The 25475-nt window shown below is 43.4% G+C and overlaps 1 protein-coding gene across 4 annotated transcripts in view; it reads left to right on the top strand.

Moving 5' to 3' along the window:
• The window catches only part of SUSD1 (sushi domain containing 1), a 678087-nt gene that overhangs the window by 102426 nt on the left and 550186 nt on the right, over positions 1 to 25475 (top strand). For 2 of the 4 annotated variants that reach the window (XM_078676643.1, XM_078676646.1), the window contains exon 2: positions 21586 to 21711. The exons of 1 other annotated variant lie outside the window; for it this stretch is intronic. In XM_078676643.1, coding sequence (XP_078532769.1) covers positions 21586 to 21711 — 126 coding nt within the window. The remainder of the gene's footprint in view (positions 1 to 21585; positions 21712 to 25475) is intronic. One more of the 4 variants, XM_078676644.1, reaches the window with a different exon arrangement.

Genomic DNA, 25475 nt, shown 5'->3' on the forward strand with positions numbered 1-25475 from the left:
CATGATTTCAACAACAAGACTCAGATTTGACTGTGGGAAAATATATATAATCAACATCAGTCCATTAGTTAAAAGTCAATGTTTCAACCCCACTCATGATTACACTGAGGTCATAATCAGGGCCAAGATGATAGCAGCCAACAAAGCAAAATGGCTATATGAAACCAATTTCTTTGAAAAAGCGTGGGAATCAATCCTCCTTAATGACAACACCATGCAAGGCTCAATGGTGCGGGCCCAATTATGTTCAAGGATGTGGCCAAAAGCAAATCTTTCCTGATTGCTGCCATCTTTTGTAGCACCTACAATATGCACTTCCAACCAAAGCTTTGCCAAATTGATTCATTGTATGATTAATTAATTGTATCTGCATGCTGTATCGATTCTAACAACCATACAGTTCTCACAGTTCTAGGGAGGATAGGCTATCTCCTCTCCACTGTGTTCTACGTTTGTTTATTTACCCAGATCCCTAGGATTACAGGGTTGCCTCTTATCTCCATATATAGTTTATCGTTGTTGGAGCCCACTGCCTAACACTGATTTGCTGGAGATCAAGGCAATGTAGTCTTGACTTCATCTCATGTCTCTTTTTGCTCCACCTTACACATGCAGCCTGTATCTCACTCCTATAGGACATTTTTCATCCCTACTTTCTCCTGTTTTAACGGTTTGTTATTTGATGGTGAAAAATAAATCCCGTCTCCAAAATGAGTAAGGGGACCTACCACACGCAATCGCCGGCTCCTATCTTGCACATGCCATGCCAGATCATCCCCTTTTGTATCGCTTTGTTCGCCCTAAGTGTGGCAGGGTATGCTCAGACGTGAGTCACTTGCTCACTTGGCCACTGGATTCAAGATAGCCTGGCTGATGAGGATTATGAATCCGAAACCGGTCCCAGGATGCTTGTTTCCGGTCCATGGAAGACATGGCTTGGCAGTTCGGGCTGGACTGTTCCCATGAGGCACAGGGTCAGACTGATTTGCATATAGCCATGTCTGAAATGGGGTGGCTGAGTGGGCTAAAGAATGGTGATGGATTAAACCCAGATCAGTTGACTGGGGGTGAGTGTTTGATTTGCTCAAACGCTCCGTCCATCTCCCCTTTTGTATCGCTTTGTTCGCCCTAAGTGTGGCAGGGTATGCTCAGACGTGAGTCCCTTGCTCACTTGGCCACTGGATTCAAGATAGCCTGGCTGATGAGGATTATGAATCCGAAACCGGTCCCAGGATGCTTGTTTACGGTCCATGGAAGACATGGCTTGGCAGTTCGGGCTGGACTGTTCCCATGAGGCACAGGGTCAGACTGATTTGCATATAGCCATGTCTGAAATGGGGTGGCTGAGTGGGCTAAAGAATGATGATGGATTAAACCCAGATCAGTTGACTGGGGGTGAGTGTTTGATTTGCTCAAACGCTCCGTCCAGCATCCCCTTTTGTATCGTTTAGATCTGAAAGGGGCAGCAGTCCAACAGTCTCCTGCTATATCGGCTTCGTAGAACAGTCTGAGGTATGGAAGGTTTTCGTGAACACACTTTGACACCGGTAGAGCCCTATATCAGTAGTAGTGCAAGGCCCTACCTATCATTGTGCAGTTCTGCTTGTGGTACAGAGTGACAACCTGCTACATGAGAGACTATGGAGACAATCTACATCTCAAAGGACTCGCGCAACTAAGTATTGCTGCTGATATTGTACTTACTGGCATGCTGTTAGATCAATTGGTCCTGTCAATATTGCTGCTGCAATGTGGCTGCAAGGCACTATACCAACACAATGGGAGACATAAGTGTGTATTCCTTTTAATCAAAAGTAAATTGACCATTTGTTAAAATGCATCCCTATTTTTTAGTATCCAACCAGAATTTTGGAATCAATCAATTAAAGATCAAAAACTTTGATCATGAGAACCATTACAAACCCTATTGTGCCCAGAATGTTTGCTGGAGTAAGTACGGTTACTTTTCACCAATGTCTCATGTAAATATTGTCCAGGAAAACTTTCACTTAAGCTATAACTCTAGGCACTATTTCCTGAGAACATTGTAATAGGCTGTTACACTTGCATGGAGTATCTAATGATCATAACGGCCAATTCCAGAGCCAACCTTTTGTAGTGTGGGTTGAGTATGGCCGTGTCATTCATTCAACGATCACTGGCTGTGAGGGAGTGAGGAGCTGAATGAAGAAAATGAGTTAGTCTACATCTGCATATAGGTATTTGGTGTCTGTATGGCATAAACCTAGTCATAAGGCAGCAAAGCACTTTACAGTGTCAAAGGCAAAGAAACAGTCAACAAGTGGAAGGAGAGGTAACTAGTTTCTGGAAAAAGTGACATGTTACTTCATCTTGATGTAGTGTTCTTTAGAGAGGTGCATCCCTAAACTGGAGCAGGGTCAGGGAGTTCCTAACTGATCCAGGAGTGTTGCTCTATAGCGGGGCTTCATGAACACACCACTTTAGAAGCTTAAGCGGGCAGCGAAAAGAATGAGGTGTTGGTACACAAGCTTTCAAAAACAAATCATTTCTTCATCAGAAAAATGTTGGAAACATTTGGATAAATATTATCATGTACTATAAGAGCCTTTGCAAAGAGAGAAAGATGGCGAGAAAGAAGAAAGAGTGGATGATGGGTTAAGGGAAAGATAGTGAGTGTCCAAGATCTATCTATCTATCTATCTATCTATCTATCTATCTATCTATCTATCTATCTATCTATCTATCTATCTATCTATCTATCTCTCTATCGTAATAAATAATACATTTGCATTGGAATAATATATGTATAAATATTTTATAGGAGTGTGTGCATATACACTCACATATAAAGATATATACACCCACATACACACACACAGACACACAGACTTAACATGTTATTTGGAACAGGTATACTAATAAAGACAGGTGCGCATATTTTTTACTACAGTGCAGGGGCCTCATTTATGAAAAGTGACGCATCGCTGCATGAAAACAGCGATGCGTCACTTTTCGTTGCGCCCTTCTTGCGACACCAATGATGCGTCATATTTACAGTATGACGCATCATGTCGCAAGGAGTTACAGATACGTCAGTTTTTCTGAAGTATCTGTAAGCGCAAAAGTCACGCATTGCTGGAATGTGTCACAAAAGTGACGCAACTCCAGCAATACGTCCTTTCACATGGGGCAAGCCCCATGTGAAAGGGCTTGCGTCAGTCTTACTCCTGCTGTGTGGCAGGCGCAAGATTTTGACACAACAGCGTCCTAAAAGTGACGCAGTGAAATCTCATAGATTTCACTGCGTCACTATTACGAGGATTTTTGCGGGGGAACGCCCCCTCTGCATACATTATACCTGGTGCAGGTATAATGTAGCGCAGGGGTTTACAAAGTGACGCATCTGCTTAGATGCGTCACTTTGTAAATGTGGTGCAACAAGGCACATTTTTTACTCCACTGGTGCGTCACTAAAAGTGACGCACAAGCGGCGTAAAAGTGATGCAAGGGCTCATAAATGAGGCCCCAAATGTCTAATTCCCACACTCAAGCCTAACTCACTTGAGAAAGTTATACTGAAAGCCCCATGAATCCGTGAATTCCGTGCTAGAATACTTCACCAAAGACAATAACCGGGATGGATCTTAGAGAAGGCCTAGTTATTGTGAGTTTATCCCACTGCACGGATCCGCCCCCTGTGCTCTGATTATAGTTCGACATGGCTGCTTATAGCTCTATAGCACATGAAAGAAGAATGGCTTAACGAGAAGAGAGGAGAGGAGAGGAGAGATTGCGCAGCAAGAGATGGCAGCCGTGGACTGGGCATCAACACGTAGCAGTGACCACTGCAAGATCTTTGAGTAATGGAACACCTGCATGACTGACTAATGACCAAAAAAAGTATAACGTAAATGTATTTACAAGATTTGTGAAAATGGCAACATTCCTCATCCATTATTTGCTTTCCTTGAATAATGCCTAAATCAGAGGTGAACACATCCGGGCTTCCGGGAGGTCACTTCCTATGGATACGTAATTAGCCTTTGAAGGTCAAGCGCTCTTATTGTGCATTCAAGGGTGACCTTCCTGGTCGAGGAAATTGGGTCCCACTGGAGCGCTGCTGGAGGAGTCACGCGCCGTCTGCAGGAGGTGACTCATGCTGCCTGAAGCCGCTATAATTCACCCCTCTAAGCGCTGCCTTATGATGGAATTGTCAAGCCGGTGCGCCATTTTGTAGATGGTTGCACCATGTATAAATCTGTGAAAAGAAGCACACACGGGTGTACGGTGCATTATCTTCCCACTCCACAGACGTCTTCAAATATGGCCAGCACCGCCAGGGCCACTGGAATTATGGATTATGTGGCCTCTGCATTTCCTGAATAATTATGGATTTATTGCACTTGCCGCATAAGCCACCATATGCCGAGCAATTTAAAAATGATTAGCTCAAATCGATCAGACGTTGCTTAAAAAAGTGGCAGAAGTGGAGCCAAGCAATGGCAGTCCCGTTGCAAGTTATATCTGATTCCTTTTCGGTTACTTATTGCTGTGCTCAGGTGTTACACTGCAACTAATGATGGGGAAATATTGCTGAGACATTTAATCTCTATTTAAAATGGAAAAGTAACAAACTATAGTGCCACAGAATGTGCCGTATTTTGGCCCATAATTTGTCATCTCTTGCTGTATAATCTAGACAAATCTACCTCATAATTTGGTTCTTCATTGCCGCCTAATTCAGTGGCACTGGATATACCCCCATAAAAGGTGTCTGTGTTGTCCTGAAAGTTAAAATGCTATACTATGTTTGTATATCTTTTACAGGCCAAATAAGTAAAAGCATAACCAAGACACTCAAAATCAATATACATTGACAAAGTGCACACATTCATGCATGTATGCAAACAATAATGAGCCTCATTGGTCTCAAGCAGTAAAGAACATCTGTGGCCCCCAGCATTATTGACCATCTGTGGCCCCAAGCATTATTGACCATCTGTGGCCCCAAGCATTATTGACCATCTGTGGCCCCAAGCATTATTGACCGTCTGTGGCCCCAAGCATTATTGACCATCTGTGACCCCAAGCATTATTGACCATCTGTGGCCCCAAGCATTATTGACCATCTGTGGCCCCAAGCATTATTGACCATCTGTGGCCCCAAGCATTATTGACCGTCTGTGGCCCCAAGCATTATTGACCATCTGTGACCCCAAGCATTATTGACCATCTGTGGCCCCAAGCATTATTGACCATCTGTGGCCCCAAGCATTATTGACCATCTGTGGCCCCAAGCATTATTGACCATCTGTGGCCCCAAACATTATTGACCATCTGTGGCCCCAAGCATTATTGACCGTCTGTGGCCCCAAGCATTATTGACCGTCTGTGGCCCCAAGCATTATTGACCATCTGTGACCCCAAGCATTATTGACCATCTGTGGCCCCCAGCATTATTGACCATCTGTGGCCCCAAGCATTATTGACCGTCTGTGGCCCCAAGCATTATTGACCATCTGTGACCCCAAGCATTATTGACCATCTGTGGCCCCAAGCATTATTGACCATCTGTGGCCCCAAACATTATTGACCATCTGTGGCCCCAAGCATTATTGACCATCTGTGGCCCCAAGCATTATTGACCATCTGTGGCCCCAAGCATTATTGACCATCTGTGGCCCCAAGCATTATTGACCATCTGTGACCCCAAGCATTATTGACCATCTGTGGCCCCAAGCATTATTGACCATCTGTGGCCCCAAACATTATTGACCATCTGTGACCCCAAGCATTATTGACCATCTGTGGCCCCAAGCATTATTGACCATCTGTGGCCCCAAACATTATTGACCATCTGTGACCCCAAGCATTATTGAGCATCTGTGGCCCCAAGCATTATTGACTATCTGTGGCCCCAAACATTATTGACCATCTGTGACCCCAAGCATTATTGACCATCTGTGACCCCAAGCATTATTGACCATCTGTGGCCCCAAGCATTATTGACTATCTGTGACCCCAAGCATTATTGACCGTCTGTGGCCCCAAGCATTATTGACCATCTATGGCCTCAAGCAGCAATTTACCATCTGTGGGCCCGATTAACAGAACTAACTTAAGACAAAATCCTAAACTTACTACTATTTTGCTATTCACAGAAGGCACTTACTCATTTTGGTATTCACAGAAGACACTTACTCATTTTGGTATTCACAGAAGGCACTTACTCATTTTGGTATTTACAGAAGGCACTTACTCATTGATGAGTAAGTGCCTTCTGTGAATACCAAAATGAGTAAGTGCTTACTGTGAATACCAAAATGAGTAAATGGAAGTACGTTTAGGATTTTGTCTTAAGTTAGTTCTGTGAATCAGGCCCTGTGGCCCCAAGCATTATTGACCATCTGTGGCCCCAAGCATCATTGACCTTCTGCGACCCCAAGCATTATTGACCATCTGTGACCCCAAGCATTACTGACCGTCTGTGACCCCAATCATTATTGACCATCTGTGACCCCAATCATTATTGACCATCTGTGACCCCAATCATTATTGACCATCTGTGACCCCAATCATTATTGACCATCTGTGACCCCAATCATTATTGACCATCTGTGACCCCAATCATTATGGACCATCTGTGACCCCCAGCAGTAATAAGCCCTAATTGCCCCAATTGCTGATGTTCATTAGTACTACTAGGCAGTAAAGATCACAAATGGCCTCGGACAGAAAAAACATCTCAACGGCCCAAGGCAGTATTGAGTCTCAATGGCTCTTTGAAGTAAAGAACATCTTTATCCCCAGGCAGTCATGAACATCACCGGCTTCAGGAAGTAATAGTCACCACTGGCTGCTCTTGGGTGCACAAATGGCATGATTTATGAGTGCAGATTCATATTGTACATTCATAAAAAATGTGAATTTACACTTGTAAATCAGATAACTTACACGTAATACTACACATATTATATACCTGTTCTCTGGGTCGGGTCAGAGAGTAGGTGTTCCAGTATGGTAATGCCATTCAAATTTGATAAACTCCTACCAGTTGTCAATTCTGAGCATTCGTTTCTCTCCAGTGGTGGCTGGCATCAATGGGGAGAGGAGGGCGAGAGATCGGCCACGCGCAAATAAAATAAAAAAATATAAAAATAAAGGGGCGCCCAAGCGGAAATACAGTTAAAATATATTCAAAATAAACTTACCTTATGAAAGCACCTCCTGCTCTGGACCTCTCATGACTAGCTCAGCCACCAAGAGGAAATTCCCTAGACCAATACTGGCGCTGCTCACATGCAGCATATGAGCGGCACCCCGATTGGAGGGAGCGGGCTTCAGTTAAATCTCCTCAGCGCCCTGGAGGCCTGCTGTTACTCTAACCCAGCTAAGACAGCTGGGTTAGCAGTTTCAAAGTGCGCATGTCTGTCTGGCCCGCCAGAGGGACTTTGAAAAGTGCATATACTGCCCACCCTCCTTCCTGCTGCTGTCATTCAGCAGGGTTCCCGCCCCAGACCTGACGGTCAGTTCAGGACGGGAGGATGAAAAATAAAATAGTAAAGAATTACCATTTTATTTTTGATCTCGGGGCGACTTTTAAGTGGGGCGACGTGAGCCGCCACTGTTTCTCTCACAAATCAGTTCAGATTTAATTCACAAAGCCAAATGTTACTCTAAGTTAAACTTGGTGTTGGAATGTCATGATTTATTCCATATGGAATGGTTGCACTGACTTAGATGTAATTCTGAATTTGTATTCCATTAGCTTCACAGAGTAGGTTAGGTTGATCTTCAGATATGCTCATTATAACACCTGTGGTTGGTATATGCTATACTGAGTGTTTTCATAAATGTGCTTATCCCATCACCCCTGCATACTCCATTGGGAAATATACAGGAATGTCCGGGGCTTCATCACAAAATAACAAGCAAGTGTAGATACCCCACATGCTTCTGGTTGAAGAATCATGGGCATATTTATTTAACCCCTTCGATGCTCATGACGGAACGTTTCCGTCATGAGCGTCGGTTGAGCTGTGCTCATGACGGAACCGTTCCGTCATGAGCCCATAGGCTCAATAGAACGTTCAGCACAGCGCAGGAATCTGCGCCGCGCTGAAGCGGTTAAAAAACACGCTGTGCCATTCAACAAGCCACCATGCTGCGCTGCGTGATAGGGCAGGAATGCACCATATTTAACATTATATAGTACATTGCTGTTTTTCCTCTGTGTTCCCTAGTGCCAACGCAGGCACCCTTGCACCATGCTGCAAGGGTGCCTACTCTGTAAGCAGGATTGTTTTTGTGCAAGAAGGGACACCTTCCTGCGCAAAAACGATCCCCTGGGCCATTTTTCTTGAAGATTTTAGTCTCATTTTGGCTTGCCTTTATTTCTCTACTCATGGTTATGGCTTCATCTTGTGCATCACTTGATTTATTCAATTGGAGACTATGGTTCTGGTTGCACACTTTCTCTTATTTTTCTCTTCCTTTTTTCATCCTCATCTAGTGAACATGTATTAGAACATCAGATCCTGCCTATTTATTTTAAATAATGTTAAATTCATGTGTAATCTATTGAGTCTATTGATTGTACATATGTCTACTTTTCCAGCCTTGAGAAAGTCTGAATACAGATGAGTACAGACGAAACACGTGTTGGCTGCATTGTTTGCTGGGAATTTCTTTGAAAGCAATAAAATAAATTTTCTACGGAAGGTGGACTACCTATTGTGCCTTGTTCAATATCGGACTTGCCTTCTAAACTTTAGGATTTGGACTGGGATGAATATATGTCCCATACACATTATTGTGGATCAATTAAAATTGATAACGGTGTGCTGTTTAGCTTTTTCGTTTGGAGGTTCAGATTTACTACTCTAACTCCAGTGCAACACATTCACTACACCTAAACAAGTGGAACAAATATACGTTACTATAATGTTTTTAGAAATAATTAAAAATAAATTTCACAAAATCATGAATAATGAAATAAAAGGATAATACAATACAATAAAACTAATAAAAATAATATCATAGTAAACAATATTGTAAACTTCGATATTACTGCAGAACAGCAAAACATGTCATGCTTACCTGTGACATTTTTATGCATAATATTATTGTAATCATGATTTGTTTTACCATGATATTATGGTCAGATGATGTTTTGAGTCAATACTGAAGTGAAAAATCACGCTGACACTCTCCTCATGGAGTACAGGTTATGCTTTCTTTCGCCTCTCCTCCATCTTCTGATCTCCTCAGAAACCAATTTTGTCTTTCAAGACTCTGTTTCCTTCTTTCGAGACTGAGTAGCACAGGGCATAGGCTTGAATGTGAGTGAGGCGCAATCGATAAGTTTGCAAAATTACAATGCTGGTAAAAGAAATCTCTAAAGCCAAAGGGGTCCTTTAGGGCTACACTCTGACCCTCCTTTTATTGAATGATTCAATGACATCCAATAATTGAATCTGTGAGTTAGATATCATCATTGAGGCAGATTTGTGAACCAAAATGAGTTAAAGCATAAAATAAATCCTTATAAGCAGAACTGAAAATAGCCTGTTGAAACCTATTTAATGGCTTTTATTCCTTCCATAAGAAAGAAGAATGCTTATTTAGGGATCTTCTGAGTGACAGACTACAAAAAAAGAAGAAAGTCAAGTTTCTGCACTGTGTAGTTGCTTTCCACTCTGGACATTCTTCTGCTGGTAAATGTGACAGAACTTGGAGGTTTGTTATATCCCTAATGCAGCCCTTGAAGTTGGCACCTATATGTTGGAAGGAGGGTCATTTATGGTCAGTCAGTGCCAGAACAGTTGAAGTCAATAACATGGCTGTCAGGGTGTTGAGGGTCTCTTCGCAGACTGCTATACACCTTCGGTCCAAGGCATGCACACTTTGCTGTACGGTTATCTCAGTGGAGCAAGGTTCTGACCTTTTTTCTTAGTTGGTGGTGCCCTTGTGTTAGTTCAGTGAGAAACGTGGAGATGGTGGCAAATCCTTAGTCAAAGTTGTTGGCAAATGTCACTGAAACCCAGCAAACTTCCCAGTGTTCTGATGAGGCATCATCCAAGGGCCACCACCAGAGCTTAATTTGGTGCCCACAATTTTCATTATGGGGACGCTGCCCACTTCCAGCACTGATATGGTAGACTTCCTCAATTGGTGTGGCCCACTGCCTGTATGGATACTGTCCAATGCCTTCATTGCTCTCACAACCTCTCTGGCTGTTATTTGGTACTGAGCAGGGATATTCAGGGGAATTTTCTTTTTAACTGATTCTTCAATGTTGTGTTGCTAGTTAACAGCACAGATTAACCACTTGCATGTCTGCAAAAGGTAAACAATGCACTGTGAATAAATAAATGGCTAAGCCTGGCATAGTAGATAAGTTGCAGGTGGTTATCTTTCAAAGTGTTTGTGTTTAATACCTATGCTGAGTGGCAGCAACCACTCCATAGGTTCAGGGGTCTCTCCTGATGTTTGTTTTAAAGAAAAAAATTAGTTTATATAGTGCATTTTACATTTCATTTTATTCTTTCCCCACAAGAGAGCCCCAATAGCCGATTTCAAGTCCCTTATGGTGGCTAACCCTAAACCGTGAGTCGCAGTAGATTACAATGATTTATTACACTAAGTAAAAAGCTGTGATTTATTATTCCTTTAAAAGTTCATATCCCCGCAACCCTCTTGTGGATTTTTGTCATTGAGGCGTCTATTTAAATATAAATATACAACATATTTTTATAAATTGGTGTCAGATTTGTATTATGTTGCATTTACTTCTTAATGCTTTACACTTGTTCCTTTGATAACGCCTGACTGCTACCCAGGACTGAGCTAAAGTTTTACAAACTAACCTTGGACCTGATATGGAATTATGCCTTTATTACACAATGGGTTTGGACAGCCACGCTATATAATAAACCACTTTCCTCACATCGATATGTTCGCACAAAAGTAATATCTTACCTGTTCCTTCCATCTTGCTTACTACCTCATACACCTCTCTTCAGCAGCCCGCCTAGCTTGGCTTCAGGCCTCCCTTGTTTATGTATTCTCTGTCTTCGTCGTCACTTCCTTTTCCTTGCTTTAACATTGTTATTGTTCTGCTCAATTAAGTATTGTTCAGAATGCCTCCCTTTCTCTCCACCCTACGTCTTGAGTGTGAGGTGCACCACTGCTTTCCTTTTTACTTCCAGCTTCACTTCTGAATTTATAGCTGTTCACTCACCTCCCTCAGTCCTGTCATCAATTTTCCCTCCCCTTTTCGTCCACGAATTCCCACTGTCATCAATACTTTCCTTCACTCCTGCAGTGCCACCTCCGATCACCATCATGTCATTACTTAGTCTATCCTTCCTTACGTACCCAGCTCTTCTTTCAATCCATCTTGCCTTCACCCCGTCACTCCCTTTCCTGGGTGTTTGGCTTTCCCTTCCCTTGCTCCCTTCCTTTTTTCCCCAGCACCTGCTTCACCAGAGCTCTTCCTACCTTTCCTCACCCTTGCCTTTCCCAGATAAATGGGACGTGCGTATTTTCTATCTCCCTCTGCCCCTCCGACACTTCCTTCTGTGTTTTGTGACCATGGTTCACCAGAGCTCTCATCTGCACCCTTCCCTATTCGGAATTCATATATAGCTCCAATGCCCTCTCCTTTCCCTTCTTTCCTACACCCATACCATTCTTTTTCTTGCATTCGTGACTCTCTAGAGCTCTTCTCTCTAGCGTCCTCCCCAGCCTGGGTACCAGCCAATGACTACAACAAATACGGAGCTTAGCATTACACGTCTTTATTCTGCTGAGTGTAGCTGCAAACTCAACATTTAAAAAAAAAGCTCTCATTGCATTCTGCTCTGACACCTATGTCAAAGCTCTACGAAGTTTGCTAGGAACCAAAAGTGTTCCATCATAAAACTTGTAAGACACTACATCTCCCACTCTGTTAAATATTTTTTTTTTATACAAATCAGTATATGTATATATATATATATTGTGTGTACAGTTACATCTTTTCAATCAACCTTCTTGGCTCTTTAGTTATTCAACCTAATCTGGTTACTGGAATCTGGGAGCTGTCATCTTCAGTGTCAGAAATGTTGGAAGACAGTGAAGAAGTAACTGCAGTCACTGAGTTTTCAGGTTCAGTCTTTCCTGCACAATCTCGATCAGAAGACCGATGAATCAAATCCCAAAAGTGAGAAGAGTCTTTGGTAACAGACTTCCCAGGACGCTGGGCAGTCACCATGTGTCCCTTGGTGGACACTACATGGAAGATTTTAGCATCATATGGAGCAGCGTCAGATTTCCTCTATCACATTTGTTGGGCAATCACTAGATCTCCTCTACTAAACTCAATGTTTTTGCATGTTGCCTCTTGTGTGCATAGAGTTTCATTGTCTGCTTGTTAATCAAGTAAATCGTATGAATTGTGTTCTCATTTTCTTCTCTTTTGTTGGTCCATTAGGTAACTTGATTGTCATGGCTCTCCCTAACATCAAAATCGCAGGACTTTTGCCTGTGCATTCAATACAGTTTTTAAACTGAACCTCTCAAGAGTTACACGCTGTACTGCTTTTTTTTAGCATATTCATAAAACACAAGGGTGTACTCTTCTGATGCTTTAAGTTCAGATGCTCTAGGAAATTATTGAAATCTCGACTGTTAAATGGCAGTCCATTATCTGACTTCAAAATGGCTGGAACTATCCATGCGCAGAGATGCCATCTAGTCTCTCAAGGCTCGCTCGTGAGTTGTGGGTGAGAGTTCTTCTATTAATGGAAAAAGTGAGTCTTCGTCCACAATTACCATCAGATGATGTCCATTATCTAGTGGACCAAAGAAATGGATGGCTATTCTCTCCCACACATGCTTAGGGAGTTCTGACATGTTAAGAGAATGTTGAGTAATATTTGTAGAAAGGCAGTAACATAGATGGCAACCTTTGGTTCCTTTTCAACTCTTTCTTCTAAATATGGAAACCAAACCCGGTCTCAGAGAGCTCTTTTGGTGGCAATAATATCATAAAGTCCTTCCTGAGCTACTTCAATTATTTTCCGTCACAGACTCTCTGGAATCAAGATTCTTGACCTTCCCACTATAACTCCTTCTTGACTTACGTACAGTTCATCTTTAACGTTTTTGATAATTTTGGCATTCACCATCACTGGTGAGAGGTTGAGTGTGTCGGTTTCATGACTGACATGTAATTAAATCTTTCACTTTCAGTTCTGCAGCTGATGACACACCGAAATTGAGTCTTTTGCATCGAAATAGACCAACATGTGTAGAAAAGGTTGTCATATTACTGCAATCTTCTAGTTCCAACTGATGATAACCTTTATTTAAATCAAGGAGAGAGAAGACCTTTGCATTATCATGTCAGCAATGTGTGGACCTGGATGTCATTCTTGTTCAATTGCCTTGTTTGCTTGACTCATGTCAATACATATGCATACAGCTCCTTCACTGTCCTTTTTGGGCACTACCACTATGGTAGAAACCCATGGCGTTGGACCAGTTGAACGTTCAATAATGTCATGCTTAAGTAACGATTCAAGTTCTTTTCCAGCAGCTTCTTGTAAATGAAAAGCAGTTTGTCTATGTCTCTGAGCAACAGGACGGACATCTTCATTAATATGCATCTTTACTTGCATAGTCTTAAGCTTTCCTAATTCATGAAACAACGTAGGCAATTGACTTACCATTTTGTGGTGAGCACTCATTTTGTAATTCACAGAAATTAGTCCCATATCAGTAGTGGTACTGAAACTGAGCAGACAAGCACTTGACGTTGTACCTTGAAACACATAGATGTTTGCCTCCACCTTCGTTTTCTTGTGTTTTCTTGTCGCTACAAATAAACCATGACTTTTTATGGGCGTCGATGTAGCCCATGTGTACACTTTGGTTTTCTATGGCATAAGTCGGGGCACTGGAGATAATTCATTGTATTGCTCTTCTGGCATTATGTTTATCGATGCACCACTGTCGATGATGAAAGAAATTGAGCAACCATTTATTTTGAATGTATTCTTCAGACAATGTTTATATGACTTTGGTGCTTTCGACTTTTCTTTGACTGACATTTTTTCTCAAATGCAGCCAGTCCGACATGCACATGTTTCTTTGAAGTAAACATCAACATGGAACAACCATCTTCCTCACTTTCACTTGATATTGAGGTGGAAGAACTGTTTGACGATGATTTAGACGACAATCAACTTTGTTCAGTGCCTATTTGCCTCAATTGATGTCGCTGCATGGGCTTGTGGGTTTGCGTCAAATGTTGCTTCTGGAATGTTCTGGCGGCCATTTTTGTCTTTGCGCTGTAATGCACTTGCTCTTTTTCCTTCATTTTACAAACCAACACAAAATGATTCTCTTTCACAAAGCCTTTACATATCTGTCCAATGGCGGGACATTGACATGTGGAAACGAAAATCCTCATCTAAAATATAAGCTCTGTTTACGTGTAGACATCACTTTGTGTCCTTCAATAGTTTGCTTTGGCTTACTTTTTATACTGATGGCTGATTCACTTTAGGGACCTCCAGCCTCCATGTCAGCAGCTTCTCTTTCAACACGCACCTCAGGTCTGGCAGCCATCACACTCACTCCTAATTAAGAGGTTCTCTCAGCATTCTTTGTTTGAATGAATCTGACAAGCATAAATCAATAACTCTAATTTGCATAGCTTCCTCAACATTAAATTCATTAAGCGTACAGTCGCTGATGAGTGTATAAAGTCTCTCCACAAATTCATTAATGGTTTCACCAACCTTTTGGCGTTGTTTGCTGAAAATGTATCTTTCGTAATCAACATTTGGTACTGGATTGAACTTGAGATTCAGTGTTTCTTCAATCTGACAGCATGTCATTTCTTCTTAGTTCGCTGCATTTTCTTTATGACTTCTTTCACATCATCACCAGCAGGATTTTTGAGATAGCTGATAATCTTTTTGTTATCAGTCTCTTCAAGTGTATCAATGAAATCATCAAATGTCTCCATCGATCGCCAAAACTATGCTTCTAGGGGGCATCGAAAGGTGGTGGTGGTTTCAGGAATGCAGCAGTGCTGTAGACAAGTGTGGAACTTACTGCCATCTCTGGTGGATCACTGTGACTTGGTTTAGGCATCTCATCTGGGAGACCTTGCGATGTGCTCGCTGAATCATCTTTAATGATAGCTGGATACATGACCTTCAATGACATCTAAAAAATGTCACTATTCCAAGAGTCGCTCTCGGCTCTTTATTCTTCGAAGACCTGTGAAGTTGTCTTAGCCCCACTCAGCAACTTTGTGAATGAACCGCTTTGGGTATGGGCAGCTCTGTAAACACAACCCCAAACTCGTCTCCTTGAGCCAACTTCAGTGCGTACTGTGGTACGATGATTCTCTTTTTGGTGTATTCAGTAAGTCATTTATTTCTTCTCTTCAAAATGTCAATTTGCATTGCTAGAATCTGGTTGATCTCCGCCTTGCTGCGATTCTGTTTGCAATGTTATTTTGCAAGCTATGATTATAAGCAGCAGATGCCCTTGTAATCTAGGTTGAATCCGCCTTCAGCGTTAACACTCCGTATAATGTACAAATTGTTTTTGCATGGCAGCGCAGAACCTTTATGTATGGCATGATCAGCAGGTTTTCGACCATCGACGTGTAGATTCTTTGCAACGCATTCATTGTCTTCACTTGCTTTACAGAGACTGAAGCTGTACTTTGACTACACATGCATGAAGCATTGTTCCATACTTCGATGGCGACACACGTGGCAAGCATAGGCAGTTTGCTTGGAATCAGCAAACTCTCTGGGAGAGCACACGTGTTCTTCAGGCTACTTATCCCCCATCACATCACCATTTGTAGCGTCCTTCCCAGTCTGGGTACCCGCCAATGACTTGGCCACATATGGAGCTTAGTATTTATTCTACTGTGTGTAACTGATAACGCAACATTCTAAAACATGCTTGCATTGCTTTCCCCTCTCACACCTACATCACAGCTCTACGAAGTCCGCTAGGAGCCAAAGGAGTTCTGTCATAAAACTCACAAGACACTACATTCTCCACTTCCACCATGCCTTTCCTGGGATGCCTGCTGCAACCTTGCCCCGCCAGTTGCCTTTGAACATTTTAAAAGGCTTGTGCGCAGCGGGAGTGGGGTTCATAAAGCAATAAAGTGCTTGATGAGAGATGGGGCTGCTTTTGCAGATCCAGGCTCCAGTCCTGAATGGCAAGTTTTATGCTTGAAAGAGGAGTCTGACCCCACACCTTCATATGTAGGAAAAGCTGCTTCTTTTGGGAGTAAGATAGGCTCATAATGCACACATTATGCCTCTATACTGTACACTCTAACAATCCTTATACGAAGCACCAACAAATAATGATTAACGATTTCCCACACCCTCTGAACACTCTCCAACCAATACAAATCCCCACCCCTCTCGAGTTTAACAACATATCTTCTAACATTTGACTAACTTCATTTTTTCGTGTTCATCAGTTTCACTTTGTTGTCTATACTGCCCGCCGGGACAAGTCTTGCTTTTAGACAGATCTTTACTTCACTATACTCCTCTGATACTACTAACCTTCCTTTATCAGTCCCTCAATTCATGCCCTTCTACTGCCAGCGACATGCATCATCCAACAGAACCCCACCTCCCTTCCTGTCTTTCCCCACCCTTGCCTTTCCCTGGTGAATAGGCCGTAAGTGTTTATTCTCTTCCTCTGCCCCATTCCATCCTCCCTTCTCTGTTTTCTGACCATGGTGACCCCCGCTCCCTCACGTAACCTGCTGCCAAAAGCCTATTGCATGTATCAAGGGTGAAAGGTGGGCTTCACAACATGCAGCAAGAAAGTGAAAGTCCCTGCTGTGTGTATGTGACATGATGATGTCGCAGAGTGGCTGCTGCCTTATCACAACACCTCCTTGCCTGCTCTCTTCCAATCTCCCAGGTCAGAGAGTGTGGTATCACCTCACCACTCACAGCTCCAGTGTCCAAGGAGAGTCTCTGAAATGGACATAGGGTCTTGGACAGACCATGCTCCTGCTGATGTCTGCTGTCCTGGTGTGATGGATTGGGCCCAGGCAGGATGGCACCTGATAGCTCAGACTGATGAAACTGAAGCAGGATCTCATCAGCCTGGTGAGCCCCAAGTTCAGTCGTGAGGGGACCACAGACTGCTGGCTGCAATTCTTGCGCTTGGTGGAGCAGGTGTCCCAAAGAAGGTTGAGAACCCGCCACTCTGGACCTTCAGCAGGAGTTCAGATAGACTATGAAGTAGACAGAGAGTGGAGGTTGAAAGTTCCTATTCCACCTGTTATGGACCCTTGGGTTGCTGGCTGCAAGTCTTGGGCTCAGCAGAGCAGGTGGCTTCAAGGAGGTTGGGAACCCACTCTTCCCCTTGAAGCCTTTGCAGGAGTTCAGACAGATGGGAGAATGGGCAAGCAACACAGCACCTAGTCAAGATCACGGGGAGCAAGCTGGATAGCTCTGGCAGAGGCTGGCCTAATGGCCAGGAGGTCATGCCCCAAAGTCTGTAGGAGAGTTGAGCAACCTAGGCAGGTTGAGAAGTGGCTTAAGTCCATGGTGGTGCATGCTGGGTATTATGCCACTTAGCTAGATGACCTGCTCCTACTCAGTACTCTGTGTTACAAACTGTGTGTTTTAACCTACAGTTTGTTACACAGGAAAGTGCAGGTTTTAAAAGTTGTTGCATCTGGCAGCATGCTGCCAAACGCAATGTGCATAACTACTCTGTAAATTAACTTAGCACCACGACTCTGGAGGTGGGAGATTATGGGAACTACATGACAAATGGCTGTATATTGTGATCTTAGTTATTACATTCCCCACCATGTGGCTTACTTAATGTGAGTAAGTCTGCTTTAGGCTCAGCACTTATTCAGTTCTTTGCTGCTTCTGATGAACATTTGACCACCTCAGTTTCCAAGGACAGGCAGGCTGCAAGTGACGATGCACTCAATGACCCACCAGCAGGCTTAACTGCCTGTTTAAAATGGACTTTACTGCAAAGTGTCTTGTAATGGAATGTTGTGATACTACATAACTAGTTGGCCTGGATGCTCTTCAATACTAGAGGAGACTGAGCAGGACGGCAAAAGAGAGCACAAGTGGACCTCTGTATAAAGGTCTTCTGTATAGGACACATACAGGCTTGCTGCTTATGCACGCCTGCATACTATCATTGAATAAGAGTCACATGCACGAAGAAAGGAGGGTTTCTGCTGGAGTTAGTTGTGGGGTCCAGGACAAAAAAGTCCTCTTGTGGCAGCAAATCCCCTGCGCTGTGTAAGTACTGGATATTTGTAAATAAAAGACTTCACTACGAAAATTGTCTGATGGCCATCAAACTAACAATTTTGCAGTAATGTCCATCAGGTGAGAATGTTCACAGGTCAACAGAAAATACTACAAGTAAATCCTTTGGCTTAAATTGAGACCCAGTGGAGATCCCCAGCAATCACTGGTACAACTGGGGGAGGGGCGAGGGGGGTGGAGGGTGGTGGAAAAATGGGCCCGGTAACCTGTATTACATCCAGGTGTGCCCCCCAGGATCCACTGCCATAAAGTATTCACTGGTTCCCTTTCTTGCTGGCATCCACTTCATGGTTTTCTCACTGAGAGATAGTGGTTGATATATTTGATGATGGATCAGCAGAATTCACATTTATTCATAGACAGCATGAGATGTATTGTTTCCTCAAGTGGTTCAAACCTTCAGTAATCTCTCCCATGCTCTTCCAGCATCCGTCTGAAAACAATTTTACTATCAAGGTTCACCAGCACTTCCACTAATATCATATAACCCACATATTCAGTGCATGAGTACATGACATGTGGTCGGTGCTCCAGATAATCCTTGGCATATTCATTTGAACTCACAAAAACTCAGTGGACAGTTGAAAATGTTATTCTTTTAATTCCCACTTCCAAGCAAATCTGGTAATAGCCAATCATGAGGATCAATACTGAAAACAAGCATTAGCAAAGCCAATCGGTCCCACCATGTGGCTTTGCCAATGCAGAACCATTGGCTTTTACAATGCTTTTTGCTGATGCAAAAACAAAGGAATAGGTTTTGGTTGCATTACTGACGCTGAAAGAACTGGTAAACATTTTTTAACACATATTATATTTATTTTGTATGGTCCTATCTGGGCTACAGCCCGGCATATACATTTTGAAACAATGGGTAATTCAAGAGTACCAGATGTATACATAATTAATAACAGTAAAATGTATAAACAAAAACTTTGCGCAGACAATCCCATTCCCCGAATAATTTAGTGAACATATTTGAGTACTCGCACTACCGGTGATACGGTATTGAGCTAGGCGTGTTGTGGTCTGTGACATACGGGGAAACTCATACATCATGGGTTCTGGGGGGGAAGAGGGGAAAGATCTATACCCCGGTATGTTGTCCATCGGGACCCTGTTTTTCTGTGTTTCAGGGGACAACCTCTCGCCTGGAAGACCGCAATTTCTTCTCCTGCGCATCTATCAAGTTCTGTTCGGCATTTTCCTACCATCGGGGGGGGGGGGGGAGTGGTTCCCTTCCATAACTGCACGATATCACGCTTAGAAATAGTGAGGGCCAGGAATAGCTGGTGTTGTTCTTACCGATTTCCCCCTATCCCATCCGTGCTGTGTAATAAAAAATAGTTTAAGGTCGTATGGAAGATCCCAGGATAGAACCCTATCCAAACAGGCAAAAATGTAATGGGGCACACGTATACATGAATCATCATGCCTGGGCACACGTAGATCATGATGCCATAGCAACCCCAGCATCACGAAGAAGGGGTGTGCATGCTTCGCCACACATTTGCGTGCATGATTAATGATGCAATAGCCATTTTGTTTTTAGCTTTAATTTCTTGTTCCAAGATGGTGGGCACCTACCATGAAGCTGTACATAAAAAACAACATAAAATGACACCAAAGAGGAAGTAAATTGTATCTACTGATCTCTCCGAAAAAGTTTAACACACAAATTTAAAAAGGAACGTGCCAGGATGTGGATGCCATTAGTTTTTTGTCTTTCAACAACAAACACCCATTTTGGGAGTTTATTTTTGAAAAACAAAAACTTTGAAAAGTTTGACAGCCAAGCGTCATGCCTGACACCAAACTTTTCCTACATTGGCAGGAGCTGCCATGATAGTGGTTCCTGCCAATGTAGAGAGTTGTCTGAAGAAGACACTCTAAATGTAGCAAGTGGAGGCACCTCGGAATGGTGGATGTATTTTCCTCCACCACCCTAATGGAATAAACTCAGTCTACCAACTGTAATTCAGGCCCTAAATCTTACATGTCCGTGCGTACTCCTAACACATTGTCAGGGCAGATACTCCTCAGGACTTTGGCCCATATTTATGACCTTGTTTGGTTTGCTCTTGCACCACACAAGGTGGTGCAAGAGCGACACAAACCTAAAGTTTTTTTTGGAGTTGGCTTAATAAATATGGAGTTATCCAATGCAGCTCAAATCTTTGTGATGCATTACTCTGTGCAAGGGAGGCATTCCATGGGCATTGTGTGGGTGTTCCCAAGCAAGTCCCATGGTTTTTGATGCAGTCCCAAATGTCCCAAATCTGGTAAACCTAGGAATGCGACAAAAAGGTACGGTTTCCCAGGTTAGGGGTAACGGGGAAAAATATCTTTATTTCTATCGTTATTTCTCCTAGCTTTTTCCTTCCTTCTGCAGCACAGATAGAAGGAGGGAAAAGCCTCTCAGGGTTGTTTTTGTGCAGGAAGGCACCCCTTTCTGTGCAAAAACAATCCTGCCTACAATACAGGCACCATGGTGCAAGGGTGCCTGCTTTGGTGCAAGGCTGCCAAAACTGCGCCAGCGCCGGGCTAAAGCACAGGAATGCACTGTATTGGATACATACGGCGCAATCCTGCCCTTTCCCTGTGACACAGCGCAGCAAAATGACTTGCTCCACTGCCATGCACCACAAGTGTCATAAATATTCCCATATGTATTTCAGACAAGTACATTCGCACAAGCAACATTTTTTCTCACTTGTCTTCTCATGGAAAAGAATGGACCATTTGTTGAATTTCCTGTTCCTACCTACCCGAAGATAAGGGCCTGATTCACAAGCATTGTGCTGAAACTTACTTTTATAGTCCTGGTAAGTGTCCTGATTTATTCTTGAAATTCATGACTGAACAAGGAGTACTTGAAGAGTAAGTCACACGTACTCATACACCAGTGTTTGTGAATCAGGCCCATGGTGGTGGCAGGACATCTTTCACACTCTTTTTGTAGACTCACTACAGAGTATTTTGACACTACGGTTTTGCCTATGTATACCCATCGGACATGTTGGCGAGTATCCACAACAGTTAGGATTGTGTGGCTTTCTCAAGCACTCACAGTGAGCGCCCACAGGTTGCAGATCGGGATTTATCATTTTTGGCCATAAGTGGAACCATTGGGACACCTAAGTTAAACTCTTACTAAACATTTAATCAACATTTTGTGACAAGTTGAAGTGTAAGCTGTCTGCCCCAGGGGTATTGACTCTGTCATTTTGTTCTACCTTTCTTACAGCAGAAACCCCCGCTGTGGACTTCTGTGCCTCGTGCCATCCCAGTGCCACGTGCTTTCAAGAAACTGGCAAACGCGTCTGTATCTGCAACTATGGATTCATAGGAAATGGGCGGACCTACTGCAATGGTACGTTCCATAGTCTGAACCAGTGCATGGGGTCGTTGCTGTAGCTAGCATTGCAGTGTCATCACGGTTTATGACGCGTCACTGAAGGCCTCGTGCTCTACTTAGCAAACTACACCAACAGATAAGCATGTTTTACTTCATGTTATCAGACCTCCTGCCACAGATGAAAACGACAGTAACCTGCACAGGAGTGTAGGTTCAGTAGCAGTTATTGAAGGGGCCCACTACACCCCATTTACAGCTGTTTGTTTACTACCAAGCTGGGGGAGTGAAGTTTATTTTCATGGCTTAAATTATGGTGCATGGGGGCAATGTCGGAACGGTGACTGTAAGAGGTTGTTAACTATGAAAAGCTTTCTTATTACTACTTATTTATGAGACTTCTGCATGCTCCAACCTTCACTGATCACTATCTATTTCTATCTAACTCCTCCCTTTCCGGTGCCCTGACTACTTCCCTTGCTCTGCCTTCTCTTTACCCACTCATAGGGCCCTAGCGCCCTCATGGCAATTATACTAGACAACATTACATTCCCTCCCAACTTAAACAAAAGAGTCTCGTTATGGTGTAAGTCTTTAGATTTCTTCAATAAGTTGTGTCGGTCTTCGACAAGTTTGCTGCGGCTGGCGTGCTGGACTTGTTTCTGATAGCTCACTTTCTGCAAGGGAGGAGTGGGCGTCATTACCGCTGGTTGGTACTTGAATGGTCTCCAAAGCATTGTCTTCCGAGATGGCCACTACTTTCTTGGTAGTTGGATCACACTTTCTGAAGTGAGAAATATTCAGAGTTATCCTTTTGCCATCAGAGGCAGCCATTACCATAGTACCTTTTAGGTTTGTTACTTAAGTGAATGTTCATAGTACAGGCTGTCTGTCTTTCTCCTTTGTTATTCCCTGACGAGTACCCAGTCTCCTTCATGGACAGTTGACGGCTTGGCACTTCCATTGACTTGGACTCCAAGGACTGTCTGCATATCCTTCATCTTGGCTTTCTGAGTTCAGTCGAGCTCTGCCAGCTCTTCATGATCTGGAGCTCTATGAACACAGCTAGCTGAGTTTTTCCAGGTGGGTATTCTCATGCGCACAGTGCAGCACAGCATCAGCGTGGCTCGACACTTGTCCGTAGTGCTGTGAAGCGAGGTTCTGTTAGCTCGTTATACTTCATTCCGGGTCATCTTAACATCTTGCCTTGACAGCTCGGCTTACTGTATGGTTTTCTTTAGTGTGGCCATAAACCTCTCCACCGTCCCATTGGGTTGAGGCCACATGGGAGTGATCTTCCGATGTCTGAAGTTGAGATGACCAGCAAATTCAGCAAACTCTTGTCCGTTAAACGGAGGATCATTATCTGTTTTGACCACTTTTGGGATGCCCCATGCTGTAAATACTTTGTTCAGTACAGGCATGGTGGGGAACTCGTTGGTTGATGACACTTGTTGAGAAATAGGGAATTGGGAATATTCATCCATAATAACAAGGATGTATTTGCCTGACTGCAGAGGGACAAAGAAGTCGACCGCCACATGTTGCGATATTCCTTCCGGTAGTTCAAATATTTGCAGTGGCAAAGGAGTTTGTTCTCGACTGACAAGTTGACCCTGAGGGCAGTCCTTTAGCGTTGCCTCGACTATCAAGTCTAGGGAGGGAAACCAGACACGTTCACCTAAGGCTTGTTTAGTTGCCATCATGCCCCTGTGTCCTTTGTGTGCCAGATTGACCACCCCATGCTGCAAGTTTTTTGGTATGACAATCCTTTTGTCTCTAAGTAACAACTCGTCTTTGGCAATTGTCAGTTCTTCTTTCATGTGAGCCCAGTCCTTTGGTGATGTTTTGGTTACTTTTGGGCTCTTCCAAGTGCCCCCATGCGTTTGTGTGCATGCAACGTGCTACATCCTAAACAGTGACATTGACTGTGGACTCCTCAGTAATTGCTTCAAGGGGAGTTGCAGGGACTCTTGCCTGATTGATGACAAAGTGGATGTATTCCGTCACTAGCCAGTGTTTCATTCTAGAGGATGCTCTGGAATGTCTTTACATGTAGTCCACAGGTTTTGCTGCTTTTCCTGGTTTGTGAAGAATTGTGTATGCGTATTCTTGGAGACGGATTCCCTATCACTCTTTTCTGGGCGGCGTTTTCGCGTGGGGTTTCAGAATATGGTTATTAAGGCTTGATGATCCGTAATTAATGTGAAGTGTTTCCTATAAATGAAAATGTGAAAGTGCTCACTGGCTCAGACTAGTGCCAAGCTTTCCTTTTCTGGCTGTGAGTATGCCCTCTCGGTGTCAGTCAGGCAGCAGCTAGCGTATGCCACTATGTGTCTTTGATCACCTTCTTTGACATATTGTCCTAAGATGGCCTCGTGTCCTATGGGACTGGCATCCATAGTGATTTTGGTCTTCCTGTGTGGACTGAAGTAAGCCAGGTTGCTGGCTGACTCGACTGTAGCTTGATATTGTTGAATGCTGGATCACACCTCTCAGACCATTTAAATGGTTGGCGTGGTGTTGTTAGTTCACAAAGGGGATAACTAATGGTGGCATAGCCTTTGATGTAACTGGCAAGGTAGCTGGCAATTCCTAGAAAAGATTAAACATCCCCAGCATCTCGGGGGCAATGTGTGTCACTCTAAGCCGTGGCCTTTTCAGGGTCTGGCCTCATCCCTTCACCCAAAAGATGTGTCCATAGAATTTTAGTGTGGATCTGCGAAATTCACACTTGTCTTTGTTAAGAGTCAGGTTTGCTTTCAGGAGCCCATGTCATATGCAATTTAGTGCTATGTAATGGTCTTAGACAGTGGCACCCAACACTAAAATGTCATCACTGTAGTTGAAGTTTTGGGACTATGACAAACGACTTTCCTGATCACTTCTTGGAAGAGCACAGCTGCAGATGAAATGCAGAAACTGAGCCATTTATATCAGAATAAGCCTTGATGTGTTGAAAAAAGCTGGTGATAGCCCTTGTTTAGAGAAGATTGTTGCCCCGTTTAACAGTTTAAAGTGATCATGCCACTGATGTGGGGTCTCGGGTGTCTTTCCCACTCAGTGTCTGTATTGGGTGTTCTCATGTCCATGCATAGACGCACCTTTCCTACTGATCCTTGTTTGGGCACCACAACCACAGTGGACACCCACGGAATGGGACCAGATGTTCTCTTGATGATGTCTGCCTGGAGGAGATCGCGTAATTCATCCTACACTGCCTGTTGGACATGAAAAGGCACTTTCCAATGATGTTGAGCCATGGGTGTTACTTGTTAATTTATGTGTAGGCAAACTTGAAAATGGGCCATTTTGCCAAGACCTGTGAACTGTTTTGGAAACTTGTTTATAATGTCCGGCTTATCATCTACCCTGTATAGTATTTCCACCAATTTTAAGTGCTCTACAGTAGGCAAATTGAGAAGACAGCCCCCTGCTTCAGTCCCATCAATGACGTGAATGCATGCTGGTGCAGTTCTAACCTTGTAGGCGTGAGACGTTTGAAATTGAATTGTGCTAGACATGGTAGTGGTTCTTTAGGCATCCACGTGTAGGCTTGCACAGCAGCTTTGTGTAGTTAGGATTTCAAGTTCATTTAGTTGTACTCTGAAACACAAATGTAATTAAGTGACGCACCACTCTCTAGCACAAATCTTGCTGGCGTTCCCCCATTTGGATGTGCAGTCTCAGGTATTTCTTTAGTCAGTCATGAACAGCGACCATGCAGACATATTCCTCATTGTCCTGGGAGATCGGTGTGAGAAATCGTGGCTCACGTGACA

This window comes from Lissotriton helveticus, chromosome 2_1 (genome assembly GCF_964261635.1).
Source record: "Lissotriton helveticus chromosome 2_1, aLisHel1.1, whole genome shotgun sequence".
Taxonomy (NCBI): Eukaryota; Metazoa; Chordata; class Amphibia; order Caudata; family Salamandridae; genus Lissotriton; species Lissotriton helveticus.